Raw genomic sequence first — 15,758 nt, 5'->3', positions numbered from 1 at the left:
AGACAACCTGTACAGTTTACACAGAGTGGAAGTGGTGACCAGTTTATTGTTTTGACACCCCAGCTGTTTCACATGTAACTTCAACAGAACAATAAAGGTGCCGCTGTTTGCCTCATCCCCGTCTGGCTGCTCCTTTACCTCAGCCGGCCGCCCATCTTGCCCTTGCCACGACCTTTGGCGCTGAAAATGTGCAGGAAGATCAGTCAGCAGGAGATGAACAGGAATTGTTAGAATATAGATGGTAAAAATAAAGACCACGCAAAACAGCGTTCACCAATTCTGTCCTAAACAGGCAAAGATGTTACAAATATGGTGGCATGATTCTATTTATTTCTGTTTGTCTCAGTTTTTCAGCCACCTTCCCCGTAAAATAAGGTCTAAGTGGAATTATAAAAAATACAAATCAAAACTCCCTTCGGATACTAAAGATCGGCAGTTTCAGGAAGCTTCCCAAAGGTCAAACGGTGCTTATTTCTGAGCCAGTTGCATTATCTGCGTATTGGCAATAGAATAGTTACTAAGCATAATGACAATTATATAATTGATAATTGCAAAAGCAATCAAGTAATCAAGTAATCATTAAGTGGAGATTAAACAATGTTAAGTAACTGATCTACAGGGACGGTTAGTAGGACAATAACTGTCTGCAGAGGTTCCCATACTGCCAACACATCTGACAGAAACGTTTCAACAAGATGACTTTCGTCGGCCTTGACATGTGTTTGTCCACTTACTTCTGGTGGTCATGGACTCGTGCAAGAAGTTGATGAATCTGGTAGGACATAAAAATGAAAAGACCACATTCCAGAAATAGTACTTTGAAACTTTGATTAAAGCGGCAGATGGAATGAAATAAACATGATTTGTGTTGATGTGATTTCCCTTTGCCACTTCATTCCTGTGGAGCTTCTCGCTGTGCGTTGATTGACTTACGTCATACTTCTGTCTTTTGAGCTTCTCACTGAGATCAAACTTCTCGGCCTCCAGCTCCAGCAGCCAACTGAACATCTCAGTGGCCTTCAACCTGCACGAAATGATCAGCGATTAAAAACGGAAAAGGACATCGCCACATGCATGAAAGTAAAACCCTGCGCGGCGATGCCGTACTTCAGCTTCTCCTCATTCAGGTGGTCAACATTGAGAGGCTTCTTTCGGTCAGCCAGGATCTTCTTCTTCTTCTCCCTCTCAGTTTGTTTCTTACCTCCTTTTCTGGTTTCATTCTGTGTTGGTTAAATAAAGGACACACACACACACACGTGCCAATGTTACTGAAATAATTCATGATGGTTTGTTCCTTCCAGGCTCAGCAAAATCTTTTGATTTGATGTCCTCCCATTTTTACATTTGCCTTCCTGCTAAAGGTCAGCATGCTGGGACGATCACTCTGAACCTGTTAACGTGCTGACATTTAGCATTGGTTTGTCTCGCCTCACACAGAAAATGGATTTGAACCCGACACAACACACATATATTTTATGTGTGTTGTGATTTTGGACTTAATGAATAAAATAAGACTTGAATTGACTCCATTTTACATTCAAACATTATGCGTAAAGAAGTATAGAATGACCTTTTGTCCGGCGCCATACTGCTGAGTCATGTTTGAGAGGACCTTCTTCTTCTTCAGATCGTCATCGAACTTCTTGCGCTGCTCCTCCTGCTCCCTCCTCTCTTTGTCCTCCTGTATGCAAAACAGATGAGTCATTTAGAGGTATACTTGTATGTATATTCTCGTATGGCATAAATGTACACTTAAGTATTTACCGCAAGTCTGGCCTGCCTCTCCTTCTCCATCGCTGTTCGGACCCTTTGCTGTTCTGCTCTCTCGGCCCGGCGTTTCTCCTGTCAAAGACACAAGTCATGGTGATTTTTACCTAAGCAGAATAAACATAGTTTCTCTTTAATCATCACTTACAATTCTGTTTACGAGAGCGATGAGCTCCTCTTCCTCTTTCTTCCTTTGGATGAAGTGAGCCTCGATCAGAGACTGCAGCTCAGACAAATCTTTTTCTTGTCGCTTTCTTTGGATGTCCTGCCATAAATTTTGTTTTTAAATAATTCAGAGTCAGATATTATTAGAATTCCGCTCAATTAAAGGATTTATTTATTTATTTTTAATCAAGAAAGGGACATTTGAGTCTACTCACATCAAAATCCACTTTTTCACCCTCAGGGATCTTTGGGACACTGATATTTGTCATAAACCTGTGGAAGCACACACTTTATTGTTACTATATCTGCCTTAAATTGAGTTCCAAATCCTTAAATAAGACCTATTGACCTACTTTGGCTTGTGCTTTGACTCATCTGGAACAAAGCAAATTAATTGCAGCCATTATAAACTTAGTGAAAAGCAAGAAGGAAAGGTATTTAACTAAAACATAAAGCATTGTTTTCTCACCTGTCGCCTCCTCTTGTGCTGGTGATCAGGAATAATTATGGATTAATATAAGGCTTTGGAAATTCAAAGTTTCTATAGATGCATATTGAAGTTTAGTCAACAAAAACACTGACAGATTCAAGTTTCTTACCGTCGTCCTCGCTTTAGAATAACAGCAGGGAATAAGAGAAGGTCAAAAAATATATATTAATTAGCTTGAGGAATAAAATTGACATTAATTACTTTTTCATAACAATACAAAACATGAAATTAAATACTTACTGAGCTTCCTCCTCCTCTTCCTCCATGACTTCTTTTGTGTCAGACATTTTGTTCTGGATGTACTCTGCAAAATGACCGGCAAATATATCCGATAGTTTAACATACTTTTGACAGATGGATGGAAATGTTGTATTTTGTATTATTTTATTTATCAAATTAATCTATTTATTTTTCCCTCTTGAATTTAGAGGAGGAAAAACAGTAAACTGACATAAAAATTGAAAATCTAATTTGTACATAACTACAGGAATAAGAACAATGACAAACATAGACAAAACAATGTTTTGTCTATGTTGTGTTAAATAAGATTACTCCCAGGGCTGTTAATTCAAGTTTCTACTTTGAACAAACTCAATCATGGGACACAAATATATTTCTATTAAATGATGAATGTGACCTTAGCAGGCAGTGTCCACTATGAAAAATCTAACCTTTTAATCACGACTAAATAAAGTCTTATTTTTAATTGGCAGTAGTGGCATAAAGAGTCCTTACCTGGAACCCAGACCGAGGGAGCTCAGAAATGAGCAGCAAACTTCAGCTCCTTGAAGTTCACAAACAAGTTGAGTGTCAAGGAGACATAGTCCAGCCTTCTCACTCATGTGACTGCAGGACCCTATGGCTGCTCAGGCAATTGGATCTCCACCACACACACACACATTTTGCTGGTACATGCCTGCCCTGGTAAAATGTCATGCATCACATCCATTCAAGCTTTCCTCAGCCCCTCTGTGTCTACACACCGTAATTTCATTGGTAATAGTTAGGAGCGACACGAACCACAAAACAGCTCCAATCAAAAAACAGAACAAAGCCTTTTCCTTTTTTTTTATTGCTGGGGGGTAAAATAACAAATTATAATTCCAAACATTCAAACAAAGCAACGATAGACTCACTGCAGACTGACAGAAACACCAGGATACAATTTAAGGCCGATTACAGGCATCGTTACTTTAAACAGATTGTAAATCATTATTGTTCCTGCAAGGCATGTTAGTGACACGTAAACTCATCATTGGCTGCTCCCTGCTTGCGAAATGGAATTGCATTTGAGTAATTACAGTTTGCAGTGCATTATCACTCACACACCTCCTCAAAGACTTTATTGCTGCTTATATTGCATAATAACAGGCTTGTTCAACTGCTTAAAAGGATTCGGACCCGTGCGTGGTTCAGATTTCTTGCAGGAACGGGCACATTTATGCAGGCTGTTTTATAATAGCACCCTTTATGAAGGGCTCATAGGAGTTCAATTTCTAACACTAATGAGTCATTAATAAATAATTATTTTAATCCGTAATCCAGACGTTTTTACAATTGCATTTTAGTTCATGTTAATAGAGGTTTGTTATCAAGCTAATATATGCTAATAAACAGAAAATACATCTGATGTTACCGGAATGTAATTTTTGCAGCCGCTGCATTTGCTCATAAAGTATTTGATGAAAAAAAATACACTTGGAGATGGTGATGCTAAAAGAGGATGACCAGAGACTTGCCAACAGACATAACATTACAATCCTCAAGCCACAACTCTGGTATTCATTTATCATTAATGAGGCCATCAGTTACTGGTCTTAAACCTTTTTTAAATACAGACAAACTTATTAAATTGCTTCAGAAATGTAGTCAAAATGGTGAACATTATTCAAAAAAAAAGCAGTGAATGTGTACGGCAGCAAAACACAAATGCTTATTATTGGGTATAAGCTGCTCGAAAGCAATGCAATTTTAAGCATTTGGATAGCCATGTGAAAATGCATAGGTGCTGACCTTGATGAGACAGACATACATGACCTAATCCTAATTATCTATGAAGCCTTAACATGTGGCGCTTAGTCCTTAAAGCCTGAAGGCTGTCACTCTCATGCATTTGTGGTCGATGAAAAAGTTACATTTGAAATATATCACTGGAAGATTCTGATGCTCGAATCCTTTAATTTCACGACCCCGGTCATCTTGATGTGGGAAACACAAGAATAACGACAGGAAGCGGATGTGCATACGGTAGCAGAGCCTTGTGATTGGTCACTTTAAGCCTTCATTTACATAGGGCTGTCGATGGTTAGGGTCGCACCCATGCTAATGGAGAGAAAGAGAGACATAAAAGATATATGAGTTGATGAATCCATCAATTAAATGTACAGAAAAAAGTTTATTACATGCTTAATAAGACAAGCCAGAGTGCTGCTCGTCAAATCTTTTAATCTATACCACTCTGTGTGCATGTTTGTGTGGAGATTAGAATAAGAACCCTGCAGAGTCAGTGTCATTTGCCCTTTGTTTCATACCACAGTGGTCTATTTCTGATGAGGTCGCAAAAGAGGACTGCTATTTAGGGTTCAAGCTGGAACTCAGATACTTGTGCTTTGGCTCAAGCCTCAGGAGGAGATGGTGAAAGACAGCTTTACTCAGCGATCAACAGCAAATGTTGAATGTATTTTCAGGATTAGAACACCTTTAAACCATCCATGTGGACTGCAGGGGCGCGTTAGCTCCTGATCATTGGCACTGAGTGAATAAGCCCAGTGATCAGGCCTGGTTTGCTGCTTAAATTATTAGTAATCCTGCCGAGCAGGCAGCTGCCCTGTGGAATGCCCAACATCTCGATGACACACTGCGTGGCATTGGACAAACTAAAGGTGCCACAGGGTGGGCGGTGGGCTGCAACGATACGACGGGAGTCAGCAAGGTTCTTTATACCAGGAAACAAGGTCAGGGTGAAGAGCAGACTGTACCCGAGATTTCCAACAGCAGACTTGATTTACAGTGAACAGCTTGTCTGGCACAACGAACGTTTGGCAAGCTCCAGTGGTTATGAGAACACAGGGAGCGATAAATCAGTCAAGGTCTAACCTTATATGTTTTAATACTTCAGTTTTTGTACAAATGAAAGAAGCAAAAATAATGTTTTAACTGTGAGCATCAGCGGCACTGGAAGACAGATTTTACTACCACAGTAACAGCTGCAGTTTCACGTTTAACTCAAAGCTAAGATAACTGGCTACAATGTTTATGCTGAAGTATATGATTTCAGAGTAACTGTTGATATACTAAATGATAAGATGTGTTTGGTTACATTTAAACACAAACACAGGTCAATTTAGAAACTTACCATTAGTTGCAAACTTGCCCTTGCCTCCTGCTGCAACCTGCAAGTACAAGAAAGGTCGGGGGGGGGGTAAGAATAAAGATGCATATTTCAGTTTGGAGACTGGGATGAATTAATATTATATCAAACATGTTGGGAAAATGTCTCCATACCCTTAAAAATGTGTGTGAGTGTGTGTGTGCGTGTGTTACCTTGACAGGTGCAGACCCTTTCTTGGCTTCCCACATTCCACGCTTGCTACTGATTTCACCTGGTTTCACATCCTGCCACAAATAAGATCAGCCGTGACAATGCGGCGGTGACAGAAGCTGCGTGGCAGCGTTGAAATACGCAACCGCAGTCTCATGTTGAGAATTCTGAGCTAACTTTAGCTTCTTTATACTTGATACTGGATATCTCTGGGATCTATATTAATACGCCAGACTCAGGAAGAAAACACTTTTTGCTTTGTTTGGAGTAACAGTTATGTAAATAATATAATCAGAGAAGTCACAAGAGAAAACCGCTTGGAGTAAATAATAATTTCAAGTATTTTCTCTTTATCTTTACTTCTGATTTATGTGTAATAATTTATTAGAGTACATAAAGCTGCCAAATAAATGAAGTGGAGTTTAAAAAAATAAATGTGTCTTTGAAATATAGTGGACTAGGAACATAAATACAGAAGAATACATGTGTAGGGATACGATCGTGCATTAAGTTGCTCTACATGTTAATCCCATCAGGTGGTGTCACAGCGTAAGTAAAGTGAAGATCTAGAACTGCTCATCCAGCCAAGACATGTGACATGCGAGACATCTCCTAAATTTCACATCAGGACAATGTCACACGTCGTCCGGGGACGCTATTGAAAGAGGACATAGTGTAATGTCTCCAGAAGGCCTGGCAGGATTAGCAGACGGCGTTCTACTTTAAGAAAAGGACACAATGTCTTGGAGGTTCAAGGTTACAAATGATCTTACCCCACCGGAACCGTACGATAAAATAATTAAGATAAAATAAGATAGTCGTCCCTATCGTCGTGCATAAAAATGTCTTTGCTCAAAGTAAAAAAATTATACTGCAAGTTCTTGGGCTGCAGTTATTCTTGAAATACCTAAAATTGTAACTGCTGCTCTTCCTTTTGTGGTTTGACTGTTTCGGATAACAATCGTCCTGAGTAGAATATTGTTTTTCTACTCAAAGTAGTCAAAGACTTTGACGAGCAGTGAAAATCAGGAGCTGTGATTCCAATTCGGAGCTGTGATTCGGATTCGGAGCTGTGCTTGCAAATTGTCCACGTGGTGTCACTGAAGTCCAGACAGAAACCTTTGGAGTCGTGGGAGCTCATCCAAATAAAAGAGCAGCATGTTGATGTGCAAATGAGCACATTAGCAAGTTTAGAATATCAAGGGATTACTGTTTTGATGTCGTGCCTTATTTACAGTAGCGTGTTTATCAGGCCTTACTGCTGGCTTTGCTGGAGCTGCTGCTGGTTCTGGTGCTGCTGCTGCTGGTTCTGGTGGTTCTGGTGCCGCTGTCCTCTCTTCCTCTGCAGGTTTTGCCATCCACCTGTTGACACGCCCGGCCACGCCTCCTTTGATGTTGACCAATTCCTGGGAAGAAAAAAAACCAAAACATCTCATGCACTCAATAACATGGATACTATCACGGAGTTCCCCTCCTGTCTCTCTTCCCCTCACCTTATTGGCGGGGGCTGGGCTTTCAGAGGAACCTCCGATGTTGCCTTTCTCCCACATGTTCTTGATGCTTCGCGTGCCTCCTGTAGGAAAATCTACCACTGCAGACTTGGGAGATTTTACTTCTTTGTTTCCCTGTGAATAAAAACAAAAAAGATTAAGATTTACACGGGAGGAAAACAACAAGACAATAACTGAGGATCAGGGGTAGAAAGTAACTAAGATTTAAGAAGTAGTTTCATTTTATACTTACCTTATACTTGTAGGCCACTGCAGCTTGTAGACAAATAACATTTGATGGACCGATCACTCAGATTTCACAATAAAACCGTTATAAATTTAGAAAATACACTAGTGAAGATACAGACAGTGGTTTGAGCTTCCAATATTTTAGAATAGCTCTTTATTTTAATTGTAAGATGTGTGTGAGTTCTTATTAAAGAGCTTCTTAAATTCTTATTTGTCACCAGTTATATAGTATTATAATAATATTCTGTATTTTTTTTTTCAAACTTTTTCAAACCTCTTACAGTAAAGTATGGCATATACAAAAAAAAATGAAAAAATTATATTTAGCTAATAATAGTAATACTTAAGCTCAAATTAATGATTGCTACATGTAATCGAGTATTTCTCATGGTTATATATTACTTCAGTAAAGCATTGCGGTAGGTCTTCAGCTGAAGATGATGAGTAAAAGGTTTGAATCTCACTTGTATGGCCGATGCGTACTGGTCCATTCTGTTCCCTATCTTGGAGACGATTGGGGTGTGAGGCAGTCTTGACGTGGTGCTGTGTGGATGAGGAACAATTTGGATACGAGTCCCTAATATAAGACTGACTGATTCATTTTCTTATTTTACTTTAAAGTATCTGTAATTGCTCACCTTTTCTGGGCTGATTTGCTCAGGAATTCTGCCTTTTCCCCAATCTGGACATAGAATCAGAATTTAAAGTTAGAAATCAGCCTCCCATTCACACACAAATCAGTTTAGACAGGATCGAGCCATCCTGACTCCTTCCTAGGGTCTAGTGTGACCTCCCTGAGAGGCAGAGTGATCCGTTCCTGCAGAAGTCTGTCTGTATTTGGATAATGTGTGTGAACATCTGACTGTCACAGAGCCAGGATACTCTCTCTCGCTCTCTCTCGCTCTCTCTCAGACACACACACACAATTAATCCAGGAGTGCAGTGGTAAGCGCTGTTGCCTCCCAGCAAGAAGGTCACAGATTCGAATACAACCTGGGGCCTTTCTGTGAGGAGTTTGCTTGTTCTCCTCGTGGCTTCTCTCCGGGTTCTCCGGGTTCCTCTCACCAATAAAAATTTGGTGAATTGGTTACACGAAATTTTCCATAGGTGTGAATGATTGTCTGTCTGTGTGTAGCCCTCGCCTCTCGCCCATTGACTGTTGGGATAGGCTCCAGCACGACCAGCGGTACCGGACAAAGCGGGTCGGAAAATGAATGAATGAATGGCCTTACAGGATTTTGAAACTTCAACAATCATAAGCTTTGATATTTTTTATTTTCAAGATAAATTCATTCTAATATTTGACTAATTCTAGAGGACAGGTCAAGGTTTTCATTACCAAGGGATTATATATGCATTCAACAAATAATAAAGCACCTGACACAAACATTTGGTCAACAATTTTCTCTAAATCATTTTCTGGAGGCAAATATCTATGGTGTCAGATTGTGTGTTAGTACTATTTGAGGACAACAGGAGGGTTAAGGGTTTAATGAAATTAATAAATAAAAAAGGTAAATAGTTTGTCCTATTGTTCAGTAACTGGGGATCATTAATACAGGCGGATTCGTCTGTATAAAGTACAGCGATTGTAACGCGCTACGGCGTTTATGCGCTCAGCCATTCAGGATGACTTCCATTCACTGTAGAAGCTTTTTGTTTAACTGGCCTCAGCATCTTCTCTGGAACTCGTGAGAGCTCTGGTCCAGAACTCACCTTCGAGGAGCCTTTGGGACTGATAGCAAAGGCAGGCTTTGTCGACTCTTCCTCCTTCTGCTTCTTCCTCTCGGCAGCCTCTGCCCTTCTTTTTTCGATCTCCTCCCTCATCGTTTTCCTTTCCTCCTGTAACGAACGTCAACATTTAGTTCCCACAATCAAACCACAGGAAACGTGTGCTTTCTAACTTCCGGTTCTCAGGAGAACGTCACCTGTTCTCTGGCCTTCTTGTCGTCCAGCTCCTGTCTTCTCTGCCTTTCTTCCTCCTCCATTATTTTTTTCCTGTCCCCTCGCTTCTTCTTCAGCTCCTCCAGCTCAGCTTCAGCATCCTGCTGCTTCAGCTTCATCTTCTCAAGCTCCTCACTTTCTGCATTGTTTCGTCGACGCTTCAATTCTTGCAGCTTTCGCTCGGCCTCCCGCCGCTCGACTTCATCTGCCTTGGCGGAGGGCGCGTTGTCCCTGCTCACCAAGACACGGTTATTCATCCTCTTCTAGGGACTATGAATATCTACAAATCATTTCACGGCATCCTCAACAACATTTTGGTAGATAGATTATTTCATCTGGACTGATTTCATTCCCATAGAGCCACGTAGCTAAAATTGCTAAAATAAATAAATAACTGTCTCTTACCCAGTCCCTATAAATACATGATTTATAAGCTAGTTTAAAAGAGAAACTAGTTTGAAGTTCTTGTAACTTTACATGAGATTTATACTTTCCAACTGTACCTGGATGTCCTTTCTATTTTCTTGAGTTTATTCTCAATAAAAGCTCCGCCCTGTTTTGTTGGTTCATTCTTGTAAAAAAAGAGGAAACCGCGTTAGCCGTCATCTAACAAATGAAGAATGAAGAAAAAAATGCATTACTTTGTGTCATCTTACCCTTTCTTTCAATCCAAACCTCCTCGGTTTTTCTTCCTTTAGACAAAAGACAGAAATAGAGGGAATTTATGGGCAGCTGGGTTCCTAAAAGCCAATAATATTGCTGCATTTTCAATCCCTGCATGTTATCCATATTGCAGATAATAAAAAGTGAATGTATTTGTTGCCGTACTTCTAAACCATCCCATAATATATGCAAAGGAAAAATCCCGCATGCATGAGCATTACGTTTGTGTCATTCTGAAATGAAGTGAATCCCTGATTAGCAGAGTCCTTGGCTGAGGGTGAAAATACCAAATCACAATACCTCCTCTTTCTTCTTCTTCTCTTCCATCTCTCTCTTTTTGCGCTTGTCATCTTCCTCTTTTTTCTTCTTCTCCTCAGCCTCTTTTTTTCGCTTTTCCTCTTCCTCCTTCTTCTTTTCTTCCATTTCCCTTTTCCGTCTCTCTTCCTCCTCTTTCTTCTTCTTCTCGTCCAGCTCTCTCTTCTTTTGCTTTTGTTCCTCCTCTTTTTTCTTCTTTTCTTCCATTTCTTTCCGGTGTTTTTCTTCCTCTTCTTTCCTCTTCTTTTCCACCTCTTTTTTGCGCTTTTGCTCTTCTTCTTTTTTCTGTCTTTCTTCCATCTCCCTTTTCATTTTCTCCTCAATTTCTTTTTTCTCCTTTTCTTCTTTTTCTTTTTGCAGCCTCTCCTCCATTTCCTTTATTTGTTTTTTTTCTTCTTCCCGTTTCGTCTTTTCCTCTTCCTCCTTTAGCTGTCGTTCTTCTTCCTCTTTCTTGAGCTTCTCCTCCTTTTCCTTTTTCTGCTTTTCTTCTTCTTCCATCCTCAACTTCTCCATTTCCCTTTTTTGTTTTTCTTCCTCTTCCATCCTCAGCTCTTCCTCCCTTTCTTTTTGCTGTCTTTCCTCTTCTTCTTTCCTCTTCCGTTCTTCTTCATCCATGTCAACATCAGGAACAATTTCCTCTTTGGTATCATTTATTCCTAAACAGGGTTGCTCCACATCTTCTGCTGCTGAAACCTTCTCCTCAGTTTCCTCCTATAAAATAATTGACATTTCTTTTGTACCAGTGATACAACAAAATCAAATTTGCGGAAAAAGTAAAATAACAGCAAACCTCTTTTGTTGAACTCACTGTTTCTGATTCCTCAACAGATTCCTGTCAAGAGAAAGAAGAACATGATCAATGAAAGCAGAGTCTCCCTCCAGCCTTGTAGGTAACATCAGACATTCACTTTACCCTCACGTTTTCCTTCTCTTCCTCTTCCTCTTTCCTTGAGGGGTCTGGATCTGTGTCTGCCACCTCCTCTTCCACTGGTTCCTCCTCCTCTTCCTCTTCCTCTTCCTGTCTGTTGGTGCTGATGGAGGACTGCTCTTCCTCTGTGCCATTGCTGGTGCCATTCATGGAATCTAATTCCTTCTGTCTCTCCACAGCCTCCTTCATTCTCTTCTGCCTGCGCTCTTCTCTTTTGGCGAGGCGGTCGAGCAAAGCCTGATCGTCATCGCCGCTGGTTGAGGCGGAGGACTCCGTCACACTGTGGGGACGTGAGATATGCACAAAATACAAATCTGATCAACGTCAAATCTCCAAATCACTTTCCCAGTTTAATTTTTTCCCCAAAAAATTTAGCAGAACATAGTTGGAGTTCGGTGTCCAGATTCCGACCACATCACTCCCTACGGATGGGGTGACCTAGAAATATTTGGGAGTGACGAGTAATGATCTAGAACCCCTTCAACTAGAGCCTACTGGTGGATGCTGGGACATTGGTAAGGCTGAAAGAGTAGTTTTCCAGAGACAGAAGGACACGGCTCATGAGCAATACTGGCAGTAACATACAGCTGCTCCAAATGACCTCTATTCATTTATTATTTACATCCTACCTGTTAGTGTCAATCACTTCTGCAGTCCCAGCTTCCTCTGCGTCCCTCATCTTCTTCCTCTCCTCCCTTGCTTGTCTTCTTCGCTCCTTAGCCTCCTCCTCATCATCATCATTAGCGTAACCCGTACTGGGGGGTATCACAAAAACAAATAGACAGTATCTGCCATTAAAAAAAGAAAACCTTTTTAGGCATTCAGATTCAAATGCAGCTATGGGTTATTGACGTTGGGAGGAACAGATGGAGAGAAAACAGATAAGGTGATGGTAAATAAAAAAATAAAAAAAGCACTAAAACTGAGGTGTAAGGAATGATCCCCATGGCAACATAGTGCTGTCAAAGAAAAAACATGATGGAAAAGAGAAAGATGAAGAAAGGAAGTCAGGGAAAGAAACAGCAACCGTCCTCGGTACTTCCACAGTGGGACAGTCGGACGCCCAGGAGGGCTTGAATGGTTCATTTGGTATGATCTACCTCTGCTCTGTTCTTCCTGAATCTGCTACACAATGCTTTACAGATGTTGTAAGATGACGATCTGATGGAAACCACAAAAATCCACCGTTAGGCCTGGTTTGCCTTCCGAAATCTTTGAGGAGGGGGGGTAACTCTGTGTTATGCAACTTCACCCAACAATATGCAGCCTTCTGTGAGAGTGCCATTAGCGTTGTGGTTATATTTCTGGGCAGCGGACATGGAGGAACTAAATGAATAAATGAAGGAAAAATATGCTGAGAGTTGACTGGCTAACTAGAAAACTAATGATCTGATATCTTAAACTCAGAAGGCTTCGGAATGCTGAAACAAAAGTGGCAGTCGAAGCATTCCAGCATCTGCAGCATTTCCCTTGGCTGCAGCGGGAGCTGGCAGGCTGGGTCGGTGCTACTGGCAGGTCTGGCTGCAGGCCTGTGAGAAAATGGTCAGGAATGTGGTTCTTTTCCACTTTGGCTCTGATCGGACATCGGATATGACAGCTACTGACTTCTGAAGTAAAAACAACAACGACAACAACCCTATACTGTGTTAAGCTGTGACAAAGATTTCACCACCCATTTAAACAATAGCCTATATTATTTTTTTAATATATAAAATAATGAAAAATATTTTGTTCTACATTAACATTATAATTTTTTTTGACATGCCTATCCCTGCCATGTGATAGGCATGTCAAAACCTGGATCAGGCTTAGCAACTGTGCTAAATGCTAAAGTACTTGTGGTTGTGACATCATGTGACATTTGCTCTGAGAATAGAGTTTATTAAGCCAACTTTTAAATATTCCAAGTTCAAGTACATACAACTTATGTATTTTTGTTATTATGTCATAATATAATAATAATATAATGTCAGACATCCATCAGACACATTTCTGAGAGTCTCCCTCAAGAATCAATGGAAACAGAAGTACTTAAGATTGACAAACCCCTGGCTCCTTTATTATTGGGGTCATTGGGGGGGGGGGGGGGGGTGGAACTCTTGTATTACAATATGGTAATGTTGTTCGTTGCTATTTGGGTTTAGAAACAGAACACTGCAGCGCCGTAGGCCTTTATATCGATGCGTAATTACTGGTAACATCATATGCGGTTCATAAAAGTGGAGGGATGTTTTTGTTCTTAGACGCTTCACTCACACTTGAGCTTCGAGGCGCATCTGCTCTCTCCTCTGCCTCCTCAGCTCCATGCGGCGTTCAAAATCATCGTCCATGGCGTCGAGAAAGTTGCTCACTGAAAGACACAATTGTGATGTCGCGTCACGTTCAGTCCAATCCATCAGTCATGCATGGGACATTTGTTAAGCACAGAAGGATGCCGATAACAAAAGATAATTCTCACTTCATCGCTGTTTTAATTATCCAGCCGTGTAAGCTGAGATGATAAGATGGACTCGATTTAAAAAGCAATTTAAAAGCAATGCACCAAAGTGGAAGGGACCACCCGAGACAGCTTCTCGACATGCACAGAAACATCAAGAACTCCATTGCTGTTGGTTTGCAGTACCTTAGCAGTAGCTGATGTTTAGTCCATGGACAGCAGAGTCTCCTCTCTTCTACAGTCTGGTTTATATCTCAGCCATTCTGCATCACAAAGAATTCCTTCTTGTTCTTTCACTGACTTTAACTACCAGAAAAGGCAAAGCCTGCCTCTGTGCTCCCCTCTCTCTCTCCACGTCTCCCTCCTCCTCCGTCTGACTCCTGCTCTCTCCTTCCCTCCCTCTTTCCCCTCCCTGCTCTCGAGCCGTTTCTCTCCTCTTGTCTTGTTTAATCTTGCTATCTTTCTGAATGTCTGGTGTGTTTACTTCTTGATAAAAGCATCTCGTTTTAATTGATCCGAGCTTCCTGAGTCCTGACCAAGTCGTTTCATTCCCCTTGAAGTATACCCGCCACCCTGACCCCCTCCGCCTCCATCGTCCTCTAGAGCCCTTTTAACTTTTCCCCACAGCTCACACCCGAAATTCTCTATTGCCTCAAATTCAGCAAGTGACAAATATGTGAGTAAAATTGTATTTTGCTGAGGAGTGTTTGACAAAAAAAACAGATGAAGTGCATGATTTAATGTCAAACCTTTGCGAGGAGCATGCTCCAAACACAGCTAGATTCAGGGATGAAGTATTAACGATTTCTCGCATCAAACTGTGCATTGATCTTCTTCATCAATGACTAGGCAGATGGAACAGTTAAGCCTTTACAATGGATGACACCATTTACAGCCACAAGAGCTTACAAACTATCAGAATATGTTCTTTCTCTAGAAATGCAACCAGGCAATCAAAAGGTTTCCCGGAAAAGGATGGAACTGTCGTATAAATCTCTTCACTGCGGTGTTGTTTTTTTTAACATGTACTCCAGGAATGAAAGAATTTTAAACCCAGAGGGAAGATGAGTGTGTTTTCTCTTTCTTAGCTAATGTAGCGCTGGAGATATTGGTCAGTTTATGTTTCGAATGATTAATCTCAACAACGACTGGATGCTCTTCTGTGAAATGTGGCACAGATATTTATGTTACCCAGAGGCTAAATTACAAAATATTGGTGATCCCCCCCACCACACATTTGTTTTTCTTGAAAGCTGCCATACATTTTGCAATAAAAGAAAATTAGATGATGAAATCCGGAATCATGTCCGCCTCAGAATGACGTGCTATTTTTCACCCAGGTTAGAACTTTTTCCAGTATAGTTTGTGGCCCTGGAAACTAGTGTGATTACCTTCTCTGCACTGCCAGATCAGTTCTAACTGACAAATGTTCTAATATGATAAACATCTACCGGAAATCATCTTGCTGCTTATGACTAACCATATGCGAGGAATGTTAGCGTTACCTTTTGACCAGTTAAAACTGTAGCCTCACGTCAGTAAGCCGGTTCAGTCCTATTTCTTTCAACTATTATACTTTATCAGTCAGAGATCACACCTTATTCTCATTTCAGACTGACTGACTGAGGTCAGCTTTTAATGTGTCATTAAAGGATATTGTGTGTTTTTCCCCCCATGCATTTTTGATTCAAATATATTTTATGTTCTGCATCCTGGAAAAGAAGCTGAAAAAAATGTAGGTGGGTGCAGATGATACCGATCACCACCTA

General features: G+C 40.7%; 2 protein-coding genes across 3 annotated transcripts; both read right to left on the bottom strand.

Annotated features, from left to right (window-relative positions):
- Positions 1–26: 26 nt before the first annotated feature.
- tnnt2d (troponin T2d, cardiac) lies at positions 27–3,266 on the bottom strand. Its single transcript, XM_068739249.1, has 12 exons — positions 3,158–3,266; positions 2,666–2,726; positions 2,402–2,427; positions 2,286–2,307; positions 2,148–2,205; positions 1,916–2,032; positions 1,765–1,842; positions 1,571–1,681; positions 1,108–1,220; positions 934–1,024; positions 735–772; positions 27–180 (listed from the first exon to the last, which is right to left on the bottom strand). Exons 2-12 carry the CDS (start codon positions 2,707–2,709, stop codon positions 135–137), a joined length of 744 nt encoding a protein of 247 aa, XP_068595350.1. The 5' UTR covers positions 2,710–2,726; positions 3,158–3,266; the 3' UTR covers positions 27–134.
- Positions 3,267–3,475: 209 nt separating this feature from the next.
- Positions 3,476–14,319, bottom strand: cald1b (caldesmon 1b). Of its 2 annotated transcripts, none has more exons than XM_068739245.1 (17): positions 14,176–14,319; positions 13,809–13,902; positions 12,182–12,307; positions 11,538–11,832; positions 11,415–11,456; positions 10,610–11,335; positions 10,303–10,338; positions 10,150–10,217; positions 9,631–9,877; positions 9,419–9,544; positions 8,341–8,384; positions 8,167–8,245; positions 7,457–7,588; positions 7,223–7,369; positions 5,966–6,037; positions 5,778–5,814; positions 3,476–4,744 (listed from the first exon to the last, which is right to left on the bottom strand). In XM_068739245.1, exons 2-17 carry the CDS (start codon positions 13,880–13,882, stop codon positions 4,728–4,730), a joined length of 2,268 nt encoding a protein of 755 aa, XP_068595346.1. In that variant the 5' UTR covers positions 13,883–13,902; positions 14,176–14,319; the 3' UTR covers positions 3,476–4,727. The 2 variants fall into 2 exon arrangements, with proteins under 2 accessions (XP_068595346.1, XP_068595347.1); XM_068739246.1 differs by having other exon boundaries at positions 11,544–11,832.
- Positions 14,320–15,758: the final 1,439 nt, after the last annotated feature.

Source organism: Brachionichthys hirsutus, chromosome 5 (genome assembly GCF_040956055.1).
Source record: "Brachionichthys hirsutus isolate HB-005 chromosome 5, CSIRO-AGI_Bhir_v1, whole genome shotgun sequence".
Classification (NCBI taxonomy): domain Eukaryota; kingdom Metazoa; phylum Chordata; class Actinopteri; order Lophiiformes; family Brachionichthyidae; genus Brachionichthys; species Brachionichthys hirsutus.
The sequence above is the reverse complement of the archived record's forward strand: the minus strand, read 5'-3'. Positions and strand labels throughout refer to the sequence as shown.